General features: G+C 40.3%; 1 protein-coding gene across 3 annotated transcripts in view; it reads right to left on the reverse strand.

Annotated features, from left to right (window-relative positions):
• The window catches only part of SMARCA1 (SNF2 related chromatin remodeling ATPase 1), a gene marked incomplete at its 5' end in the record, with an annotated part of 154,916 nt that overhangs the window by 7,034 nt on the left and 125,925 nt on the right, over positions 1 to 21,957 (reverse strand). Inside the window, one exon of one of the 3 annotated variants that reach the window (XM_082864640.1) lies at positions 2,900 to 3,004. The exons of the other annotated variants lie outside the window; for them this stretch is intronic. Within the exon in view, the coding sequence (XP_082720766.1) occupies positions 2,930 to 3,004 (75 nt within the window). The 3' untranslated portion in view covers positions 2,900 to 2,929. The remainder of the gene's footprint in view (positions 1 to 2,899; positions 3,005 to 21,957) is intronic. 3 annotated transcript variants of the gene reach the window in all.

Consider the following 21,957-nt stretch of genomic DNA (forward strand, 5'->3'; position numbering starts at 1 on the left):
ACAAGCTCCCACTTGTTCAGCATTCTGTGGGACAGGAGAGAGCCTGTCTGGAGAGTCTGCACAAGCCTCAGAAGCTGAGGGCAAGGACATAGTGGTGAACAAGATGGGACACTATCCAGGGTCATCACTTCCAAAAGTTTGCATTCTAGGAAGAAATACATATAATAGCTACCAGTGAGTGTGTGCTTCTTATATACTAAGCGCTGTGTTAATCACATTACATGTGTCTTATCATTTACTTTAACCTTCATAACAACCATGTAAGGTAGTTAATATTACCCCATTTTATAGGTTAGGAACCCAAGGTACAGAGACATTAAGTGACTTGCCTAATGACAAAAACCTCCTACAAGGCAGAGGTAAAATTTGAGCCCATGTATGTCTGGCTCCAAAGCCCATGCTGTTATCCACTATGCTATTATACCACTCCAAATGGACCCTTGGTTGGGGAATTCTGTGTTAGAGATGTAGAAGTTTATGGTGCCAAATAAGTCATCATACCTGCTCACTAAAACTATTGTCCTCAAGGACTTAACTTCCACCATAGGGGCAGCATCAGGGATGATTTCACCAGATTTTTATGAGTTATAATATTTGGGTAACAGGTGAGATGGAGCATCTGTAGCTTTAAAAACCAATTATGTGAGCCGATGCTGGCCAGGGCCAAAGATAACATGGTACACGTATTATCATGCAGGGATAAACCCCCTTCTGGAGAAGAACTGTGTCTGAACAGGCTCTTAATTCCAACAAACATCCTACTTGGAATGATCCTCAGTTTTCTCTTCATATACATTTTTAAAAGCCTATCCAGCCACTCCCTACACACCTTATGAATGGAAGAAGCTCTAGGTCTCGCGTCCTCCAAGCTAAAGCTTCCATATAGGGACTTCCCTGGTGGCGCAGTGGGTAAGACTCTCTGCTCCCAATGCAGGGGGCCCAGGTTTGATCCCTGGTCTGGGAACTAGATCCCACACGCATGCCACACCTAAGAGTTCACATGCCACAACTAAGAGCCTATGTGCTACAACTAAGACCCGGCACAACCAAATAAATAAATAAATAAAATTTAAAAATATATTTATTTAAAAAAAAGCTTCCGTATGTCTCGGAGTGGGGGAGTGGGAGGCAAAACTATTGGGTGTAAAATAGGCTCAAGGATGTATTGTACAACACGGGGAATACAGCCTACATCTGGTAATAACCGTAAATGGAAAGTAACCCTTAAAAGAGTATAAAAGGGACTTCCCTGGTGGTACAGTGGTTAAGAATCCGCCTGCCAATGCAGGGGACACGGGTTCGACCCCTGGTCTGGGAAGATCCCATGTGCCACGGAGCAACTAAGCCCGTGCGCCACGACTACTGAGGCCACACACCTAGAGCCCGTGCTCTGCAACAAGAGAAGCCACTGCAATGAGAAGCTTGTGCACTGCAGGAGGAGTAGCCCCCATTCACCACAACTAGAGAAAGCCTGCATGCAGCAATGAAGACCCAATGCAGCCAAAAATAAATAAAATAAAATAAATTTATTTTAAAAAGTATAAAAAATAAAAATTAAATTAAATTCAAGAGCTTCTATATGTCATATGTCATACTTTTCCAACCACCCAGACTGGTTCAGAGGTATGAAGGACTTCAAGGGCCTTGGATCTGAGATTTTAAAAAAGAAAAAGAAGGTATGTAGCTACCTAACTCAGAAGAGTTAGAGAAGGTTATACTTTGGAAGACTGATCATAGGAGCCATCTAAGGTTGTGTGGGGCCCTCAGCTTAACGATAGAGGCAGAACCTTGTCAAGACTTGCTCATTGGGAGCTGCTCCTATGCCTCAAGCCAGCAGCTACCTCCTCCATTACGTATCATCTCAACTCCAGCAGGTTTGGGTCATTCATTCAACAGATCTTTATTAAGGACCAATTATGTGCCCAGCACGGTGCTAGGCACTGTGGGGGAATACAAAGATGTACAAGACATAATCCTGCTCAAGACACTGTATCTATCTTGCTAGTCAGACTCCCCAGCAAGTACAGGAACCATAGAAAAGTGCAGAAACAGTGATCGAGGTCACTTAACTCTGGGTCATTTTCGTTTCCATCCTATGTCTTCCCTGTACCCTTCACTCCACAAGTCCTCTGTCCCTGCTTTCATTCCTTGAACCTCAAACTGCCTTTCCTCTCCCCTCCTCAAATAATGACCCATTTTTTTGTACTTCAGTATCTTCCTGTTGCTTCATGAAGATTTACCCCCAACTACCTCTGATACTTGATACCTTCACCTATTTGCAGGTGTCACACTACCCAGACCTTAACACATGCACCACTAACACCACCAACAAAAACAATGCAGCCCCTATTTTGAATTTTGAGATCATGCTAATCAAAGAAGTAGCAACCACTTGGTGACGGCATACCCTAACTCAAATAGCAGGAACTATTTCTAGGTGAGAAGGAACAGCCTGAACTTACACAACTAAAGTTAGAAAATGCCAGATACGCAAAGTTAAAGTTAGAAAAAGATAACCATGTCACATCTATAAAGTAGTATCAGTTGTACTCAGGAAGACAATTGAGAGTGTTGCAGTCCCGATAACTGCAAAAGAGAGAGAGAGAGAGAATGCAAAATTTATTATGGGAGTAGAGAGTACATCCTCCAGGCTACAGCCACAAAAAGAGCCCTGAGTCCTAATGTTTTAGTTCTAAATGCACAAAGCCTGTTATATCTCCATATTCCCTTAGAGAAAACTGCAGTTAGACTAATTGAATAATCCAGGCTTTTGGAAACAATGGTAAGCCGAATGAAAATGCATATATAGCATTTTTCTTTCTGGTATAATGGGTCATTAATAATAAGATACTTAAAATAACACAAGCAGCAAGTGTATGGCTTTGGGGACGGCACTCACTGGAAGTCAAATCCTCCTCTGGGATTTGCATCAAATGTCAAATGAGCTCCCACTGATGTTGAAGGCAATGGGCTGGCATAGATATCCTCCCGAGGCTCTTGAATTCTACAAAAACACAGAGACTATATTCTAGTTCTTAAGTAGCCAGAACACGATAATTATTAGCAGCCCAGCACAACAAACTTTCCCTGATATCTTTAGAAATGTGGGACTCAGAATAGCTTTGCAGTTGGCCCCTTAGTCAAATGATCTCCAGTTGATTAAGAAATGCCTACGCCTTGCATCCGACATGCCTGAAAAACAAACAGCTTTTCCCTTTCTCATTAGAGCTTTTCTAGTTTTAGAGGAGTCGGTCTATAGTTTTCATCCATAATAAGACACCCAAGCCAAGAAGTTCAATGGTAAAAAGCATGGAGTATTTTAGCTCAGCTGGCATGCATATGGCCAAAGTCAATCAAAAAAACACATTGAGCCCCTACTATGAACCCATCCCCATGCCAGCTGCTATAGAGTAGACAGAAAAAGTATTGGCAGAGTGCCTGGACTCATGTGCTTACCATCTAGTTGGGAGATAAGATTAACATAAAAAACAATCAGCTAAAAGACACAATGTGTTTTCAGTTGGATTGTTCAGAGACTAGGTGCCATGGCATTAAGAAAAGTGGAACGTGAATGTGGACTAGGCTGTTGTCAGGAACTGTGAAGGGTCTGAGATTTTACTCTAATTACAAGCTAGCAAATTCGCCTGCCACACCTTCATGGATACTGGTAGAAAGTATGAGACTCCTGGATTAGAGATGGAGAGTTTATTGCTCATAGCAATAGCAGTAGCAGGCATAGAAGCATTTTTGCATTGGTTCCAAAGTCCCAATTCCCACAGGGCAATGTGAAGAGGGCCAAATGACACCTGCCTATGAAGGAGGCTGCATTACAGGAGAAGAACCCTGAGTTTAGGGAACTCGAGCTTATAGAATCTTTTTATAATGGGTAATGGGCAATAAGCATGCCTGCCCTTTGCTCCAGAGGGAGACGCTACCTCTCTATCGCAAGGATTCTCCCCCTACAAACATCCTTGAAAAAAATAGTCCAGAACGATGGGCAGTCAGCACCTCACTTGTAAGACATTCAGATACACAAGAGACTCAGTAGTTAGGTGAAGGATTGCAGTGCCATGGATTTGGTAAGAGGTGCAGATCACAGCACAGGTGGCTCATGGAAATCCATGTCCATTACAGAGCACATGTCCTAAAGATGAGGAATATCCTACAATTGCTAATCAAATCCTAAGAGGTCCCGAGCTGCAAAGGTCTTTGTCCAACATGCTTGTTTTCAGACATGGAGACTGAGTCCCAGAGAAGTCAAGTGGTCCTAACACCATTGTGATGTACAACTAGCACGTGTCCTAGGTCTGATTAGACTGGTATATTCTGTGCCCACTGAACACTGTCCTACTCTTCATAGTAGGATGCTGGTTGAACACCTCATTAGAAATAAAATTACCACCTGCACCAGGTTTACACTAATGTATTGACATCTACAGCACTCGTTAAATGAACCGTAAATCCAATACACTGAAGTCATTTTCCACTGAATCAAGTCCAGCTTCAGTCAAAAGAATTATCATTGTGATATACTTAATGCCTGGCATTTGCAGGGGGTCCCTGACTAGATCATTTTAGACGAAGAGAAAAAAAAATGGTGGAGTCATAAAACAGTGCTGACTAAATACGTCACACTGCAAGCATATACAAACCCAGAGCTGGGAGTTTAAGGACAATCATCAACTCACATTGACTACTTGGTGAAGCCATCTAAGGAGTCACAGTTCTTTGTTTACTAATCTGTCTGTACTTCACCACTGACTCCAGATCACAAGGGTCAAAAATACTACTGCTTGCTTTTTCTAAGAACCTTTGGCCCTTTTCAGTTTGCATAGCAACAGAGCTGCGGGAAAGGGTGGGGGTGAATATAAGAACTATCTGCTACTAAAATGGAACCCAAAGTATAGATAGACCTTCTTGTATTTGCGGGGAATAATAATCCCAGGGCAAGAAAGTTAATCAAACTGAAATATATTTTCTGGTTGGGTTTCATTAAACCTGACCCAGAAAGTCAGGAGCTAGTATTGAATAAATGAAAAATCTACTTGAGTTTCTGATTTTGTATGCAAATCATGCCACAGAGTTAGAAAATATAGCTCTTTCCAAAATCAGGAGTATACTGGCATATAAAAGCCAAACGTGGAATGCAGTTAAGTGTGTCCCTCAGCCCCCAACATCATCTCCCACCTCTAGGCTTCCAATGGCCTAAGGCTGACTAAAAGCTCATTGCCACATGTTACTGGCTTAAGATGAATCGACTTGTTCTGGCTTCATGAATTACTTGAACAGGAGACTAGTATTGAGATCAAGGGAGATGATAATCTCATTGCACCTGGCAGTCCACACCTGAAGTACTCAGTTGTGGGCACCATATGTAACAAGAAACTTTGAACATTATAATGTGTCCAGAAAGTATCAACCAATATGATTTGGAGACTGGGATTCTTAGCCTTTGAGGATTAGTTGAGGAACCTAAAGATGTTTAGCCAGGAGACGACTTAGTGGGAAACCATTAGTAGTGTCTTCAGATCTTTGCAGGGTTATTATTTTTAATAAATCACTTGGTCTGGGTGACTCCAGAGAACAGAATGGGGCTATTGACATTGTTGAAAAAGAAAACAGAAGTCAACCCAGTAAAAGAAAGAACTTTCAAACAGTTGAAGCTATTTAAAAATGGAATGGGAACCAAATAGGGCAGGATGAATCTTTTAAATAGGAGATTCCATTTGCAGTGTTACCTTCCCCCATAGGGCTTATTACACTCACAGGGTCTGGGAGTTAGGACCTTAAAGGAGCATGCTTCCAGTAGACACCAGGACCCTCAACCCTCCAGCTGCAAAGCCTCTGGTGCTTTGAACCAATTAGAATAAGAACAATATATCTCTGAGCAGAAAGTCCAGATCCTGCAAATAAAACCTTTAGGTTTTTTTCCTTAGAAACTTCATATCACAGGACCATAGGCTGTTGGAGGAAAAGGACTTCTAAAACCATCTAAGCTTCCGATTAAGTCCACATTACAGACCCTGTGAACAAAGGATATCCGAGAAAGTTGCAGAAGAAATACCTGTGGACAACTTGACATGTTACATCAACTTATGTTATTTTTCTATCAAAAAATGGGCAGAAAATCTAAATAGACAGTTCTCCAAAGAAGACATACAGATGGCCAAAAAGCACAAGAAAAGATGCTCAACATCACTAATTATCAGAGAAATGCAAATCAAAGCTACAATGAGGTATCACCTCACACCGGTCAAAATGGCCATCATCAAAAAGTCTACAAACAATAAATGCTGGACAGGGCTGGAGAAAAGGGAACCCTCCTACACTGTTGATGGGAATGTAAATTGGTACAGCCACTATGCAGAACAGTATGGAGGTTCCTTAAAAAACTAAAAAATAGAGCTACCATATGATCCAGCAATCCCACTCCTGAGCATATATCTGGAGAAAACCGTAATTCAAAAAGATACATGCACCCCAATGTTCACTGCAGCACTACAATAGCCAAGACATGGAAGCAACCTAAATGTCCATCAACAGAGGATTGAATAAAGAAGTTGTGGTACATATATACAATGGGATATTACTCAGCCATAAAAAAAGAATGAAATAATGCCATTTGCAGCAACATGGATGGACCTAGAGATTATCATACAAAGTCAGACAAAGACAAATATCATATGATACCACTCATATGTGGAATCGAACTTTTAAAAAAGATACAAATGGGGACTTCCCTGGTGGCGCAGTGGTTAAGAATCCACCTGCCAATGCAGGGGACATGGGTTCGAGCCCTGGTCCGGGAAATTACTACATTTTCCACCCACATAAGTATGCTGAGGTGCGCCTTATTGGCTCAGGACCCATTGCACAGTGAAGAGAGAAATTAGGACACGCATATAGCTTCTCTGGCTTTCTCACAGTGCAGAGCTAGAGGAGAAGAACGTTCTCCCTTACACTTTCTATCTGTTCAAGCCTGGCTGTTGATATACTAAAGGAGGAGATTTAGGGAACTTAGAAAAATCCTCTCCCAACAATGTCTATCTTTCAAGCCGTATTCCCTGACATAGAATTCTATTCTGAATGTCAAAAGCTGAAGGTTAATGTTTTCTTTCATATTTTATTCTCAATCCTTTTTCCTTAGCAGTCAATGGATGTCTTGGGCTGAGAAAAATATCACGTACCCCAAAATGCAAATAAGAAAAACACATTTATATTTTTTCAAACTATTTCCTCCATTACATGTATGATCATTTATTCAGCACTATTCATGGCATATGCATTTTATATATACTATAACACTGTATAAGTCAGGATTTTTTCAGAAGCATGTGAGAGAAATCCCATTCAAACTGCTTAAACAACCAACAAGCACCTACTGTATAGCACAGGGAACTCTGTTCAATATTATGTAGCAAGCTAAATGGGAAAAGAATTTGAAAAAGAATAGATATATGTGTATGTATGACTGAGCCACTTTGTTATACACCTGAAACTATCACAACATTGTTAATCACCTATACTCCAATATAAAAAAGTTTTAAAAAATAAATAAATAATTTTAAAATGATTTAAAAAAAATAAGGGACTTATAAATTGGGAAGTTCAAAAGGTAACCTGCTTCAGGCACAGGTGGATGGAAGAGCTCACGTACTCTATCTTCTCAACTCTCTTCTGTGTGTTGGGTTCACCCTGTAGACAACTCTCTCCATGTGCAAGGGAAGATGACTGCCCATAGCACCAGGTTTAAATGCTCCCAATTTAGAAATCCAAATAGAAAAAAAGGTTTATATCCATCCCAGCACCCAAAAGTCAATCCAGAGAAGGCATATGGTTGATCCCTCTTAGATCTGTTGCCCATCTCTAGACCATTGTTGCCAAGGGATAAGATATCAATACTATAAATGGCCCATCCTAGATTATACCATCACCACTATAGGCAGGGTTAGAGGGGCATCATGATTAACGACCCCACCAGAATCACAGGGAATGGCAGGACAGTCCTTCAAAGGACATAGAGGGCTGGACATAACATCAGATGATGACCCCACAAGTATCACCTCAATCCTTAAAACTCTTCAACTTATTCTCATTTAATTGAAATAAGCCAAATATCTTCCCCAAAGTCCCATAGCTGTGTAATAGAGCTATCTTGACTGATTCCCGATGTCCCTTCTCTTTCCCCTCCATCTTGTATTTTTAATGCCACTCCACCCTCCTTGAATGGTATCTAGTGCCCTCTGCTTCCATCTTTTAACCCCAGTCAAACCTGCTCTGAGAAAAGGAGTTGACAAACTCATTGACACTTAGCTCTCTGTCACTGAGTAACTGAGATTGAGTTATTCCTCTAGGGAAAATTACAATTTAGCATATATCAACTTTAGGAATCAGAATGGCTTCATAATTAAGGGAATGAATTTAAGACTCAGATAGACAGACCTACATTTTGGTCTTGTCTCCAACATTTGCTAGGTATGTGATCTTGGGAAAGTTATCACTTTGAGCTTCAGGCTAACTCATCTGTAAAATGGGAATAATAGCACAATGATGTTATAAGGATTAACTGAGTTAGATCTGTTAAAATTCCCAGGCCCAAACCTGTCACACAGTTCATGTTAAATATTTATTTCCCCTATTACAAAGGAATTATTCAAGATTTAGTTTTTAACCCATAGGTGAGAGGAGTTTGGGAAAGGCCAGAGGCCCCTTTCTGTTCCTCTGAAATCATATCATAGAAACGCCTTATATGTATATAGCCTTAGCATCTTAGAATTTTTCACATATCTTGCTCTTTTGATCATTTTAACAACCCATAGGGGAGGCAGGGCAAACCTTGTTAAGTGCTATTTCACTGATTAGGAAATGCAGGTCTCGGAAAGTTGAGTCACTTTGCCAGAACCAAGGTGTTTTGCTTTCTAATCTAGAATTATCTTCTGATGGGTAAGATCATATCTCTCGGTAGTCATGGTGGGAGAAAAAGCAGTTTCCCCTCTCTAGTTTCCCACATGGAATTTTTTCTCCTCCTTCCCCTTTCCCCACCACTAGGCTGTTCAGTTTGGGCTGTTTTCACGGGTTTGTCAGAGATGCCACGAAAAACTTCCTTTAGATATGAACTCACTTCTGTGAAACAAACAAAAGGGTTTCTCCTTTCATAATTGATAACATAATTTTTATTGTTTTAAGTGATATATTTTGCAAAGTTAAAATGATTCAGTCTTAAATGTCACCCCATGTGGAATACATTCCTTCCAGAAACCTTTGCTTCTGGTGCTTCTTAGCAGGGATACGGTGCCCTCCTGTGAGTCTCTGCTTCATTGATTGTCTCACCCACCAGAAGGTCTACCTGAGACCAGGCGTGTGTCTGATTTATCGCTGTAATCCCCAGCTCCCAGCACACGGCCTGGCCCACAAGGTGAGGAACTAAGCCAATACTTGTTATATAAAGTGATCATTATACAAGGAGAAAACTGTTTTATTGATTCAACAACCATTAGAGAATAGTCCCTGCCCTCCAGGAGCTCAATGTCTACTTCGGAATGTTTCATAGCCCCCTTTCTAAGATCCTGGAAATCAGTGGCTAGGTTTTAGCCATCTCTGTATCCCCATCACCTAGCATAATTCTTGGCACACCCAGTGCTTCTTAAACTTGCCCATTTAACTATCCGTAATGGTAGAGTAGAGTAGATACCTATTCCTGAAGGAATACAGGAGCCTAGCTTGAAGTACCCTTCACAAGCAGAATTTTCTTTGAAGTCTTGTGCTCTACCTTAAAAATTCATATAAATATTATACTATATTCCACGACACAGCCATTTATATTTTTTAAATGTTTTAAATTACTTAATAGGGAGTAAAAATATGCTCCAGAAAGATGTCGATACAATGCTAACTCAAAACCCATCCAAGTAGGTAAGATGCTCTAAATTCAACTTATCAGGCCCAGTGGAGGGCATGATGGCAGTTCTCATGAAGGATCTGGTCTTCCCTGAAGCTGACTGGCACAATTAGGAGTGAGGATGAATTGTGCTTGGATTTTTGTCTAAAATGATTTCCCAGAATGTCCCCAAATGTCAAGCTTCATTTGATAAACTAGGCTACATTCCAGAAGCGGGGGAATATAGCTTTCCATGGGGGAGGAAGAGCAGGGAGTGGGGATGGTGTAGGAAGGACTGGCCTAACTGGGGGCATTTTGCTTTGCATCAGTTGGGGAACTCCAGTGGTTCAGTCGCTGGCCACATCCGAAAGTATCTGCTCTGACAACAGTGGGCCTGAGTGTGTCGCAGGACCATACTTAGGCCAAGGGTGAGGGGACATGGCAAATGAGAAAAGAGCAAAACCAACCTAAAAAGAAAGGGGCATGGGATGGTGCTACTTAAAATCATTGTTCTAGGGCTTCCCTGGTGGCGCAGTGGTTGAGAGTCCGCCTGCCGACGCAGGGGACACAGGTTCGTGCCCCGGTCCGGGAAGATCCCACATGCTGCGGAGCGGCTGGGCCCGTGGGCCATGGCCGCTGAGCCTGTGCGTCCGGAGCGTGTGCTCCGCAACAGGAGAGGCCACAGCAGTGAGAGGCCCGCGTACCAAAAAAAAAAAAAAAAAAAAAAAAAAAAAAATCATTGTTCTACAGAAAAAAACAAACAAAAAAATAGCAGTTGGGATGAATTAGAGAAAAATAAAACGGTTTTCAGGAAGCCAGTACCTATGATTCCAAGGCCAGTTTTGTTATTGTTGTTGTTCTCTTTTATGGCCCTAGATTGAGCCCTGATCCAGTCCTTCCCAAGTTCCCAACCCAGGCTGTAGTTAGAGACCTAACCCCAAAAGTCATGTCACAAAGTGAATGGTTGACCACAAATGGGACAGCTAAAATAAGGTGAAAGATGCGGACTAGAACAGCACTTCTCAACTTTAATGTGCATATCAGTCACCTAAGAATCTTGTTAAAATGCAGATTTTGATTCAGTAGGTCTGGGATGGGGCCCAAGATTCAGCATTTTTAACAAGCACCATGCCTGCTGATCCAAAGGCTACATACTGACTGAGTAGCAAGGGTGTAGATCTAGACCTCTTCCCACTAATGCTCACCTCCTGGGTTCACGCTCAATTTTGATAGTCCCTAGGTGAGCCCTTGAGATTTCAGAGAAGAGGTGCAATTTGAATTTACAGCAATCAAGTTTTACTCCATGCTATCCTTACACATAAGTGCTTTTTATTGAGCACTATGTACTATAAATAATCCTGTCTCCCAGGGCTAAGAAAAATACATCTGGAGCAAAAGAAAGCAGGTGATGGGCAATAAAAACAATAACAATTTGGGCAAAAAATGATCTCTTACTTACTAATGCTCTGTGACCCAAGACACTAATGCAAATCTAATACAGGTATGGGATAAAAGGAATAAAATGTATGTTATCTACTATTTTGTAAGTCCTCTCACACAAACATTGACAGAGACAGCTCAGGTAATACAACCAAGGTTGGTAAGGGGAAAGACTAAGCACGCTGCTGAGCACATCGTAACTCTTCAATAAATAGTAACCTCTCAATAAATCTTTAAACTGACAAAGACAGATTTCAGAAAGGCAAGACTGGTTTTGACAGGAGCAGGGATACATAAAGGAAACTAGAAAACCTTAGAAATGCAGAGGAAGACAGCCAGCGTTCTTCAGAGAAACTGAACTGATATATACAATATTATATGTAAAAGATATTTACTTAAAGCAATTGACTCACATGATTCTAAGGGCTGTCAAGTCCAATATCTGTAGTTTCCAGACTGGAAACTCAGGCAGGAGGTGATGCTGCAGGCTCGAGGCAGAATTGCTTCTTCTCCAGGAAACTTTGGTGTTTGCTCTTAAGGCCTTCAACTAATTAGAAGGCTCCCACACACATTATCAAGCATAGTCTCTTTTACTTAAAGCCAATTGATAACAGATGTTAACCACACCTACCAAATACTTCACAGCAACATCTACATTAGTGTGTGATTAAATAATTAGGTAATACAGTCTAGCCAAGTTGGCACATAAAATTAACTATCACAGAGACTATTCTAGGTCATTGTTTCTTAGCCCTGGCTTCACATTAGAATCACCTGAGGGTTTTTTCTTTTAAATACTAAAGCCAGACCTTACTCTCAAGAGGTTCCATAAGTTTTCATAGCTCACCAGGTGATTCCAATGATCAGTGCAGTCAGGATGGAGAACCACTAACTTAGAGACCAATTCTCCACATTTCAATGAAGATGCTAAGGCCAAGATGAGAAAGGAAAAGATTTTTCCCAGCATCTCTTAATAATCAGGGTCCAGGTCTGGAATTCCTAACTTATAACCCAGAATGTTCACAACACCTACCTCTGTCACCTTCATCCCCTGACCAGGTGAACTTACAAAAGGATTTTCCATAATAGTATACCTTGAATTTTGCTTGAAAATAATTTGGTATTAAGATTGGAAAGAGTAGGTAGGATGGTATAGATAAAACAAGAGTGACCATGAGGTGATTATTGTTGGAGGCAGGTAATGTGTACCTGAGGGTCTGGTACTGTTTCCTTTACTTTTGTGTTACTCTGAAATTGTTATTAATACTTTTTAAAATCAAAACCAAAAAGAGAATCCCATACCACTGTCTAACTCTACATTAAGGTATCAGCTGTAATTAACTGGCTTCCACTAGATTTGAAGAAGCCTTCCCTACTTTTCAAGTCTATAGCTGGAAGCATAGGAGAATAGGCTGTCAGTCATGGTCAGTTCCTTGTAGCTGTAATGAGTATTCATTCCTGGAATATAACCTGTCTTTAAAATATTAAATAACCAAACCAAACAAAAATTTATTTCATGTTACTAACAAATGGGAAGAAGGTGCCTATTAAATAGCCATAAATGTTGGAAAGAAAGCTGTATAAAACAGGCTTGACCTTAGTGAGTTGCAAAGCACTAGACTGAGGTGCCCATATTAACCATGGAAAGATTATTCTGCTGTTGTTGCATGAATTATTCTATAGATGTCACTTAGGCCAAGTTGGTTGATAGTGTTGTTCAAGTCTTATGTAAACTTGCTGATTTTCTGCGTAGTTCTTCTATTCATTATTAAAAGTAGAGTATTGAAGTCTCCAAAAATTACCATCAAATTGTCTATTTCTCACTTTAATTCTGTCAGTTTCTGCTAGATGTATTTTGGAACTCTATTGTTAGGTACATATATGTTTATAATTGTTTGTCTTCCTGATGGATTGCCCCTACTATCATTGTAACATGCCCCTCCATCTCTAGTAATTTTTTTTGTTTTAAATTCTATTTGTCTAATATTAGTAAAGCCATCCCAGCTCTGTTATGATTGCTGTTTGAGTGGTATTATTTTTCCCATTATTTTACTTTGAACTTATTTGTATAACTGAATCTAAAGTGTACCTCTTGAAGACACCATATGGTTGGATCTTGTTTATTCTTAGTCCAATTTAACAATCTCTGCATTTTTGTTGAAGTGTTTGATCCATTTACATTTATTGTAATCACTTATAGGGTAGGATTCATGTCTGTCATTTTGCTATTTATTTTCTATATATCATATCTCTTTTGTTCTTCTGTTACTCCTTTATTGTCCTCTGTCTTAAGTGAATATTTTCTTTTTTTATCAGAAAACTGATATCGATTTGTTAGAATTTTATTTAGACTTTTTGGATACTTTTTTAAAAAACATCTTTATTGGAGTATAATTGCTTTACAATGGTGTGTTAGTTTCTGCTTTATAACAAAGTGAATCAGCTATACATATACATATGTCCCCATATCTCTTCCCTCTTGCGTCTCCCTCCCTCCCACCCTCCCTATCCCACCCCTCTAGGTGGTCGCAAAGCACTGAGCTGATCTCCCTGTGCTATGCAGCTGCTTCCCACTAGCTATCTATTTTACATTTTGTAGTATATATAAGTTCATGCCACTGTCTCACTTTGTCCCAGCTTACCCTTCCCCCCCCATGTCCTCAAGTTAAGTGAATATTTTCTAATATACCATTTTGATTTCCTTTAATGATTTGATTTTTAACTATATTTTTGAGTTATTTTATTAGTGGTTGTTCTAGGATTTACAACATACATCTTAACATAGTAAAATCTACTTACAGATTTTTACTAAGTTAATTCTAGTAAAATATAGAAACTTTGCTCCAATATAGCTCCCTTCTTCTCCACTTTTGTGCCATTACTGTTATATATTGTACATCTATACATGTCATGAACACAAAATAATATAGTGTAATAATTATTGCTGTATAAATCTTTGGTTTTTTAAGAATTTAAGAGAATAAAGAAGAAAAATACAGAGCCTTTTATATTAACCTTCATATTTACCATTTCTGGCACTCTTCATTTCTTCCTATAGAATTGAGTTATACTCTGGTGTCATTCTCCTGCCTCAAAATAGATCTGTTCCCTCTCCCCTGCTTTGTGCTATTATTGTTATATATGCTGCATCTTTATATGTTATAATTCAAACAATACTATTTTATAATTAGTATTTTATGCAATTATCTTTTAAATCAGTTAAGAGAAAAAAGAGAATATATATTTTTTATACTTACATACTTTGTTTCTTTGCATGTATTTGAGTTAACTTTTGGTGTCACTTCCTTTCAACCTGAAGAATTTCCTTTAATATTTCTTGTAAAGCAGGTTATCTAGCAACAAAGTCTTTGGGGTTTGTTTATATGGGAATTTCTTTATTCTTCCTGCATTTATGAAGGACATGAATTTTTCTCCTCTTATGAGGAGAGCAGCACTGCTAGAGAGGACAGACTCCAACAAAGCATTGCAGGAAGAAAGGAGGAGGGAATATAAGGCTCTTGGATACGCAGTTAGCACTTGATAATAATTGGAGAAAGGGGGAGGAGAGGAAGGAGCAAGAGAAGCAAGACCTAAAGGGAAACATAGAGTTACTGATTATAAATTATATTCCAAAATTAAAGTAGTAATAATATTCCCTATGTGTACAACCTTTCCCAATTTTCAAAATTCTTTCATTTCCATTTTCTGTTTCTTCTTCTCAAACATCCTGTGAGTTAGCCATGACAAGAATTCTTATCCCTGGTTTCTTACACTACTCACAATTTTGTTGTCAGTTCTCTCTATATATTTATGGAGCCAGACTTCCTGGGTTTAAATCTCTCCTCAGCCACTTACTAGCTGTGTGGCCTTGGGCAAGTTACTTAGCTTCTCTGTGCCTTAGTTTCTTTATCTGAAAAAATGATATGATAGTAGTACCTACTATATAAGGTTTCTCTGAGTATGAAATGAGTTAATATTTTTAGAGTGTTTGGAAGAGGGCCTGGCACCTAGTATCTACTATATATGTTTGTTAAACACATAAATTTCCAGCTGGGAAACTTCCTAGCTGTGTGACCTTAGGCGTCAATGTCTTCATCTGGAATATAGGGATGACAGTACCTGCAAAATTGTGGTTAAGTTTACTCTTATACATTCGCGGTGGGAGTGTTAGCCTTTTGGAAAACAATTTGTCTCTATGTATAAAAATATTTAATTTTTAAAATCAAACAACTAAAATTAAATAAATTTCTACAGCTCTAGAAGTAATCCGAAATATGGTGGTAGAGGGGTATTTTTCCCATGATTAGTCATTGTGAAAGAATTTATAATAACAGAAATATGGAAGCAACAACAGAGGAACTGTTAAATAAATTATCGTACATTCACTTGACAGAATATTTTGCAACCATTAAAAATGATAGTAATAAAGTGCTATTATAACATGGAAAAAATGCTTACACTGTAGCCAGATAATAAGTTATATGCATAGTATTATTCTAATTATGTTAGAAAATATTCCTGTTTTTTAAAATATTACCAAAATTGTAACAGTGATTGTTTGAGACGACCAAACTAAATTTTTCTTCTATTCTAATTTCCAAACTGTCTTTTATTTATTTATTTTAAAAGCTTCTCTTTTTTTGGCTACATTGGGTCTTCGTTGCTGCTTTCTCTAGTTGCGGCGAGTGGGGGCTATTCTTCATTGCGGTGCACGGGCTTCTCTTGTAGCGGAGCACGGGCTCTAAGCGCACGGGCTTCAGTAGTTGTGGCACGTGGGCTCAGTAGCTGTGGCACACAGGATTAGTTGCTCCGCGGCATGTGGGATCTTCCCGGACCAGGGATTGAGCCCGTGTCTCCTGCATTGGCAGGTGGATTCTTAACCACTGTGCCACCAGGGAAGTCCCTCTTTTATTTTTTTTTAATGTAGGTTTAAATCATACTAATCTCTGTCCTGTCTACATAACAGGCTTAATGTGAGGACTGAATGAGACAGTGACATGTACGAAACTGCTTTGTAAACTCTCACATAACAATCTTATGTAAGATGTTATTGTTTCATAGAGAGTTATGTGCAATCTGAACAGGTCCACAGCTGCACTAAATGGCGCTTCTGGGCAGTGCTTCCCACATTTTCACACCAGGACACACACAGGAAATGAAAATGTTTGTCAGAATACTGAGGAAAATGGACCAGGCTCCTTGCAGCTGGAGCAAGTGGTCAGGCTTCTGACCACTCCAGGCCTTGCCCCACCTGAGGGTGAGAGCACCAGTATCTCTGTATACCAAGTGGAAATCTCTGTGCTATTGGCCTTACACTTTCTTTAAAAGAGGCCAAGAAACATAGAGTCCAAAGATCCAACACTTTGTGATCTTGGACATTTCACTTCACCTCTCATTTACAAATGGTGATAGCAATATTCCTTTCCTTCCCAGCCTAAGAGGTTCGTGAGTTATCAAGGGAGATGATGGATGTGAAAGTACTTTGTCTGGAAATTAAAAAGATGAGGGCACACAGTGGACACTATTATTCTTTCACATTTAAACCCCAGGGAGGGGGACTTCCGTGGTGGTCCAGTGGGTAAGACTCCACACTCCCAATGCAGGGTGGGCCAGGCTCGATCCCTGGTCAGGGAACTAGATCCCACATGCCGCAACTAAGACCTGGCACATCCAAATAAATAAATTTTTTAAAAATAAATAAAATAAACCCCAGGGAGGGGATTCAACACTAGGGAGACTAGAAGCCAGTGTATTTTTAAACGATACACATATGCTGCTCATTTATTCTGCGAGTGCTAGGTGCTGAGAATCAAAATTGCCCATTCTCCTAAGAAAAAACTGGTTTATTCTTTGGCCATAGCAACAAGTAACCGTTAGAGCCAGTTTTACACCCATTTCTTTTGTCAGTGACATTTGGTGCTGGTAGTCATGCTTCTGAAAGCCAACCGATCAGTGGTAAACCCATGCCTGGGCAAGTCAGCCAGTCCACAGCAGATACACTCCAGCCACCATGTTGCTATAGCTAAAGATGGTAAGTTCCTAAGCACTTCTGCTTCTGAAGCTCACCAATCCCCAAATTCCGTGCTTTCCAAAACCCTATATAAGGTAAACTCTCTGCTTTTCTTAGAGCATCTACCCCTTACAAGTGAAGCTCTCCCTTACTTAAGCAAGCGATAAACTTAGCTTTTGTTTTCAGCCATTGAGTAGTAGCCTTCAACAGTACTAAAAGTACTAAAAGACGTTGTATAAGTGAGCCAAAGATGTTCTCTATATATTAGCCCTATGGTGTTGACTTCTTCATAGCAGGCTGGGATCTGTTGGTTCAAAAGCCAATAGGTGCAGGGGAGGGGGGATAAATTAGGAGTTTGGGATTAACACATACACACTACTATATATAAAATAGACAACCAACAAGGACCTACTGTAGAGCACAGGGAACTGTAGTCAATATTCTGTAATAACCTATAAGGGAAAAGAATCTGAAAAGGAAAAAAAATATGTATATATGTATAACTGAGTCACTTTGCTATACACAATATTGTAAATCAACTATACTTCAATTTTAAAAAAGCCAATAGGCAACAAACTCAAATTTTTACACATCCAACTGTTTCAAATATAGCCCAAATAGACAGGTATTTGGCCATTTGGAGCCTCCCTGCTTTGCATAGCATACCTTGCAAAAACACAACTAACATCTGCTAGCCACAGGTGAAATAAACTCTATGGCTATAAAAGACGGCAAGCCACTGCTGCCCTTCAGAGCGCTCTGACTCAGAGGCTTCCCATCATGCTGCTGAGCAACATCACCTAGATGTGTAAACTCCCTCTCCAATTCCCCTCTTCCCTGGAAGTTCCTTGCCCTCCTGCCTTTCTGGATGGTGGCCCTTGTACCGTAGCCTAGGGAAGGTCTAGTGCTGTGAGGGACACTCCCCCACCTCCACCATGCAAACCTGTCAAACTGGCACCCAAATCAATCTTATTGTGTATTACTGCCACCTTGTGGTCGTGTTGTTTTCCTTAATCAGCCCAGACATGCCCTCAAGCTCACTACAAGGAGAAATTAGGCTGGCCTGGCTTTCTGCGCTCCAGGCGTTCTCAAGTTGATGGGGGAGTTACGACAAATCCATTTAGATCAGTGGCTAGTTGATGGATATAAACTATTTGTGATCAGATTTGGGAGGGGGGAAGAGGTCATCAAGGGCAGGAGTGTGTCAGGACTAGCTTCCTGGAAGAGGTCCAAATGGAATTGGGTAGTGAGACGACTAGGCAGAGAAAGGGTTCTAGAAACCAAAAGATGAAACCAAGAGAAAACAGGTCAAACCACTCATCAGTGGGGTGATGTTTTCAAATTCTAAATCCTGTTGAAAGACCTAATAGAACTAGATTCCCTGACATAGGTCAAATACTAAAAGCTAGCTTCTACCAAGTGGATCTGCATCTAAATAGTGTGTCGAAGGCTATTTCCCCTCCAATGGTGCTAGAGTAAAAATGCTGCACGTGAAAATGTTCACAGGCTAAGTAATGTGTGGATCACGGTACAGAACAGCTTTATGATCCACCTGTCTTCCTGGGTCTAAGTAACCCCGGAGAGAAATAAACTTTATAAACACAGAGGAAAGATTACATCCCACCATGGCTTTTCAAACACAAAAGAAATGCTCATAAATATTCTTTGATTTCACTGGTAACAGCAGGTGCTCGCAGGAAAATAAAACTGTCCTTCCCCTGATGTCCCCAAGCTTCCAAAGGCATCCCACTGCCCTGATCACGTTATCCTCCTTGAAACAAAGTAACTTTTAATAAAGTGGGTCGCTGGCAGGGAGCACCTGATATGATCACACACCTGTTATAATAGGGTTTAATTCTGCTTCAGATGTGCTAGTTTTAATAAAAAAGGATTGAGCAAATCAAAAATAAATTACATTGAAAGGTCAGGCTTATTGCTTGTACAGTTATGTTAACTTCCCCACCAATACTTTTAGAGACTGTATTTATGAGACCTTTTGATTTGGGAAAGAGAGGTATAAAATACATCTACAATTTCCCCATTATTTGCAGCAGTATTTAATTTTCAAGTGTCAATTCCAAGCACTTAAGTATGGCATTCTTTAACAGGAGTAAATCTAAAAAGTATGAATTGTTTACAGAATGCTATTGTTCAATATATTAATAAAACAAGCTTTCCTATCCAGTGGAAAGTTAGAAAAATCCTTCCAGAGTTTATGCAGCATGCTAATTCACTTGAGTGCATGTGCAGCATTTATTAAGAATGTGTTGCCTCTTAATATGAACGAATATATTCCTCTGACATAGCATCTCCTCTGCCAGAGGGAAGCCTGTTTGATTTACTAACTAGGGATGATGGAGCAATGATCCACCCAAGATTATTTTCCTGATCTTTCTAATGGGACATTCAAGTAGATATAGTGAGTTTGTTTCTTTGCTCAGCTTCGCTTTAGCTAGAAGTATTTCCAAATGCAATTCCAAATGTCCTTCCCTGTTCCTAGGTTGGTTTTATGATCCATCCATCAAACATAACAGAATGTTGAAGGGGACTTTTATTGCCCCAGAATTGGTGACCATGGTCCAAAACTGACGATAAGCAATAAATAATAATAACAACAAACTTGCATGACATTTATTATGTACCAGGCACTGTACTAAGCAGTTTACAAACCTTAATCCAATTAGTCCTTGCAATAACTCTATGATATATATATTATTATTAATCTTACTATTATCCCCATTTTAGAGATGAGGAAACTGAGGCACAAAAATATAAGTGAACTGCCCAGGATGATACATATGATATATATATTATTATTATCTTACTATTATCCCCATTTTAGAGATGAGGAAACTGAGGCATAGAAAATGTAAGTGAGCTGCCCAGGAACACACAGTTTGTAAGTAGAAAATTCAGGATTTGAACTCAGGCGCTCTCGCTCCAGACTTGAAGTGTCTTGTAGCCTAGATTCTCTCATAGTCTAAAGAGAGCCACCAACAGATGAGACCAGATATTTTCCCCAGGGCTTACTGGACATACTGTCAACTACTATCCTCTACGACCCTCCCCCTCCAGTCTAGTCCCCTGAGAACTGGAGGAAGGGAGCGAGCAACTTATTAGAGTTTTCAGCCTGGTGGAAAAGAAGAAAGGTTTTTCTCTTCCCACCACCAAAGGCAAGTGAAGTAGGGGATGGACCCCAAGAGAAGCTTTCATAGATTTGAGGAGAACCTGTAAGAAGAGGAGACTGGTATCTTCAGACTGGGATCGTCCAGTAGACCCTGCATACTTACTCTCATACCTTTGGGTGCAACAGTATGGGAATACTTAAGAGAGTGTGATATAGATTCTCTCAAGGCAGAGGGTGTGTGTGAACACTGAGGCTGGCCCTGCTCCTCACCTGGAGATTTCTGAAGGCAGGTGACTTGCTGGAATAGTTCATCTCAGTAGGATATGAAAGGATTGTAGTGTAATGTAACTTGGAGGAGAACAGGATGATACTCCCACCCCCAGATTGCAGCTGTCCTTAAAAGTCATAGAAAAGGACCACAGCAGTTGTGTGACTCCACATGAAGGATTGTGGAATAGAAGAGGAGGAGCCTGAGCACTACCCAGACAGCTCCAGGGCCAACAGTCATGGCGACCCAACTAGTGACGAGGTTGGGCACATGGACTTCTGGGAATGACTGTGAGAGACCAGCTGTCCCTCTCTGAGCGAGTTCGCAGTCACAGAGGATGCATTAGTGGAGCTAGCCACCACTCCCATGAAAGCCACATATGCTGCCTGTGTTCACAGATGGTAGCCCAGCAAGCAGAAGCTACCGGCAAAAGCTAGAAGCATATCTAACCAGGGTGAGGCCAGGGGTATCTCCCTACCCCAACAGACAACTAAAGTAGAGAGCAAAAGCAAAGGAGCCCAAGGACAAGCAGGAAGGGGGAGAAGAATGGGGGTTAATACCACACCCCTGTACCTACTCCCAGTTCTCCTATCCATCCATCTACACAGAAACGGGGTAAGGCGCAACCTCTGAATCAGATATGAGATTGGAATTTTTAATAGACTAAATTTTACTCACTGATAAGGACCAGAAGGTTATGAATTTAAAAAGGGAACTCAACAAATCAAGGTTAGAATCAACGTTCAGAAAACATGAAACCTTTACACGTTAATACCCTACTAACTTAATATTCCTCAGTTCCTCTGATGAAGCAGTTACATCAGAATTTCATGGTGGGGGGTTGTTGGAGAGCAGATGCCTCTTTAGCAGGCTACTGCAGGAGTGTGGAAATTACTCTTCAAGCCCTTCATTTCAAAGATTACAGGTCTATGTAAACATTCTGACCTTCCATGGTTCAGCTGCAGTCTGTCATTCCTGGATTTATGAGCAACAGGTGCTGTCCAGGCCACCAGCCTAGGGGAGGATACAATCACACACAAAGAAACAGGAACAAAATCATCCTTCTCTGGCTCAGTTCCTACTTGCATAATTGGAGGAACTCTAGCCTCATCCACATACTTCCTTTTGGCTAAAGGTAGCTATGGTGAATAGAAGAGGAAGGATCCTTGGGGTGTTTCGCAACTTCTGCCTTAGGCCATATTTCCACATAGTTCCTGGAGACCAGGTCCTGACCA

The sequence above is a fragment of the Leucopleurus acutus genome, assembly GCF_964270905.1.
Source record: "Leucopleurus acutus genome assembly, chromosome: X".
NCBI classification, from domain to species: domain Eukaryota; kingdom Metazoa; phylum Chordata; class Mammalia; order Artiodactyla; family Delphinidae; genus Leucopleurus; species Leucopleurus acutus.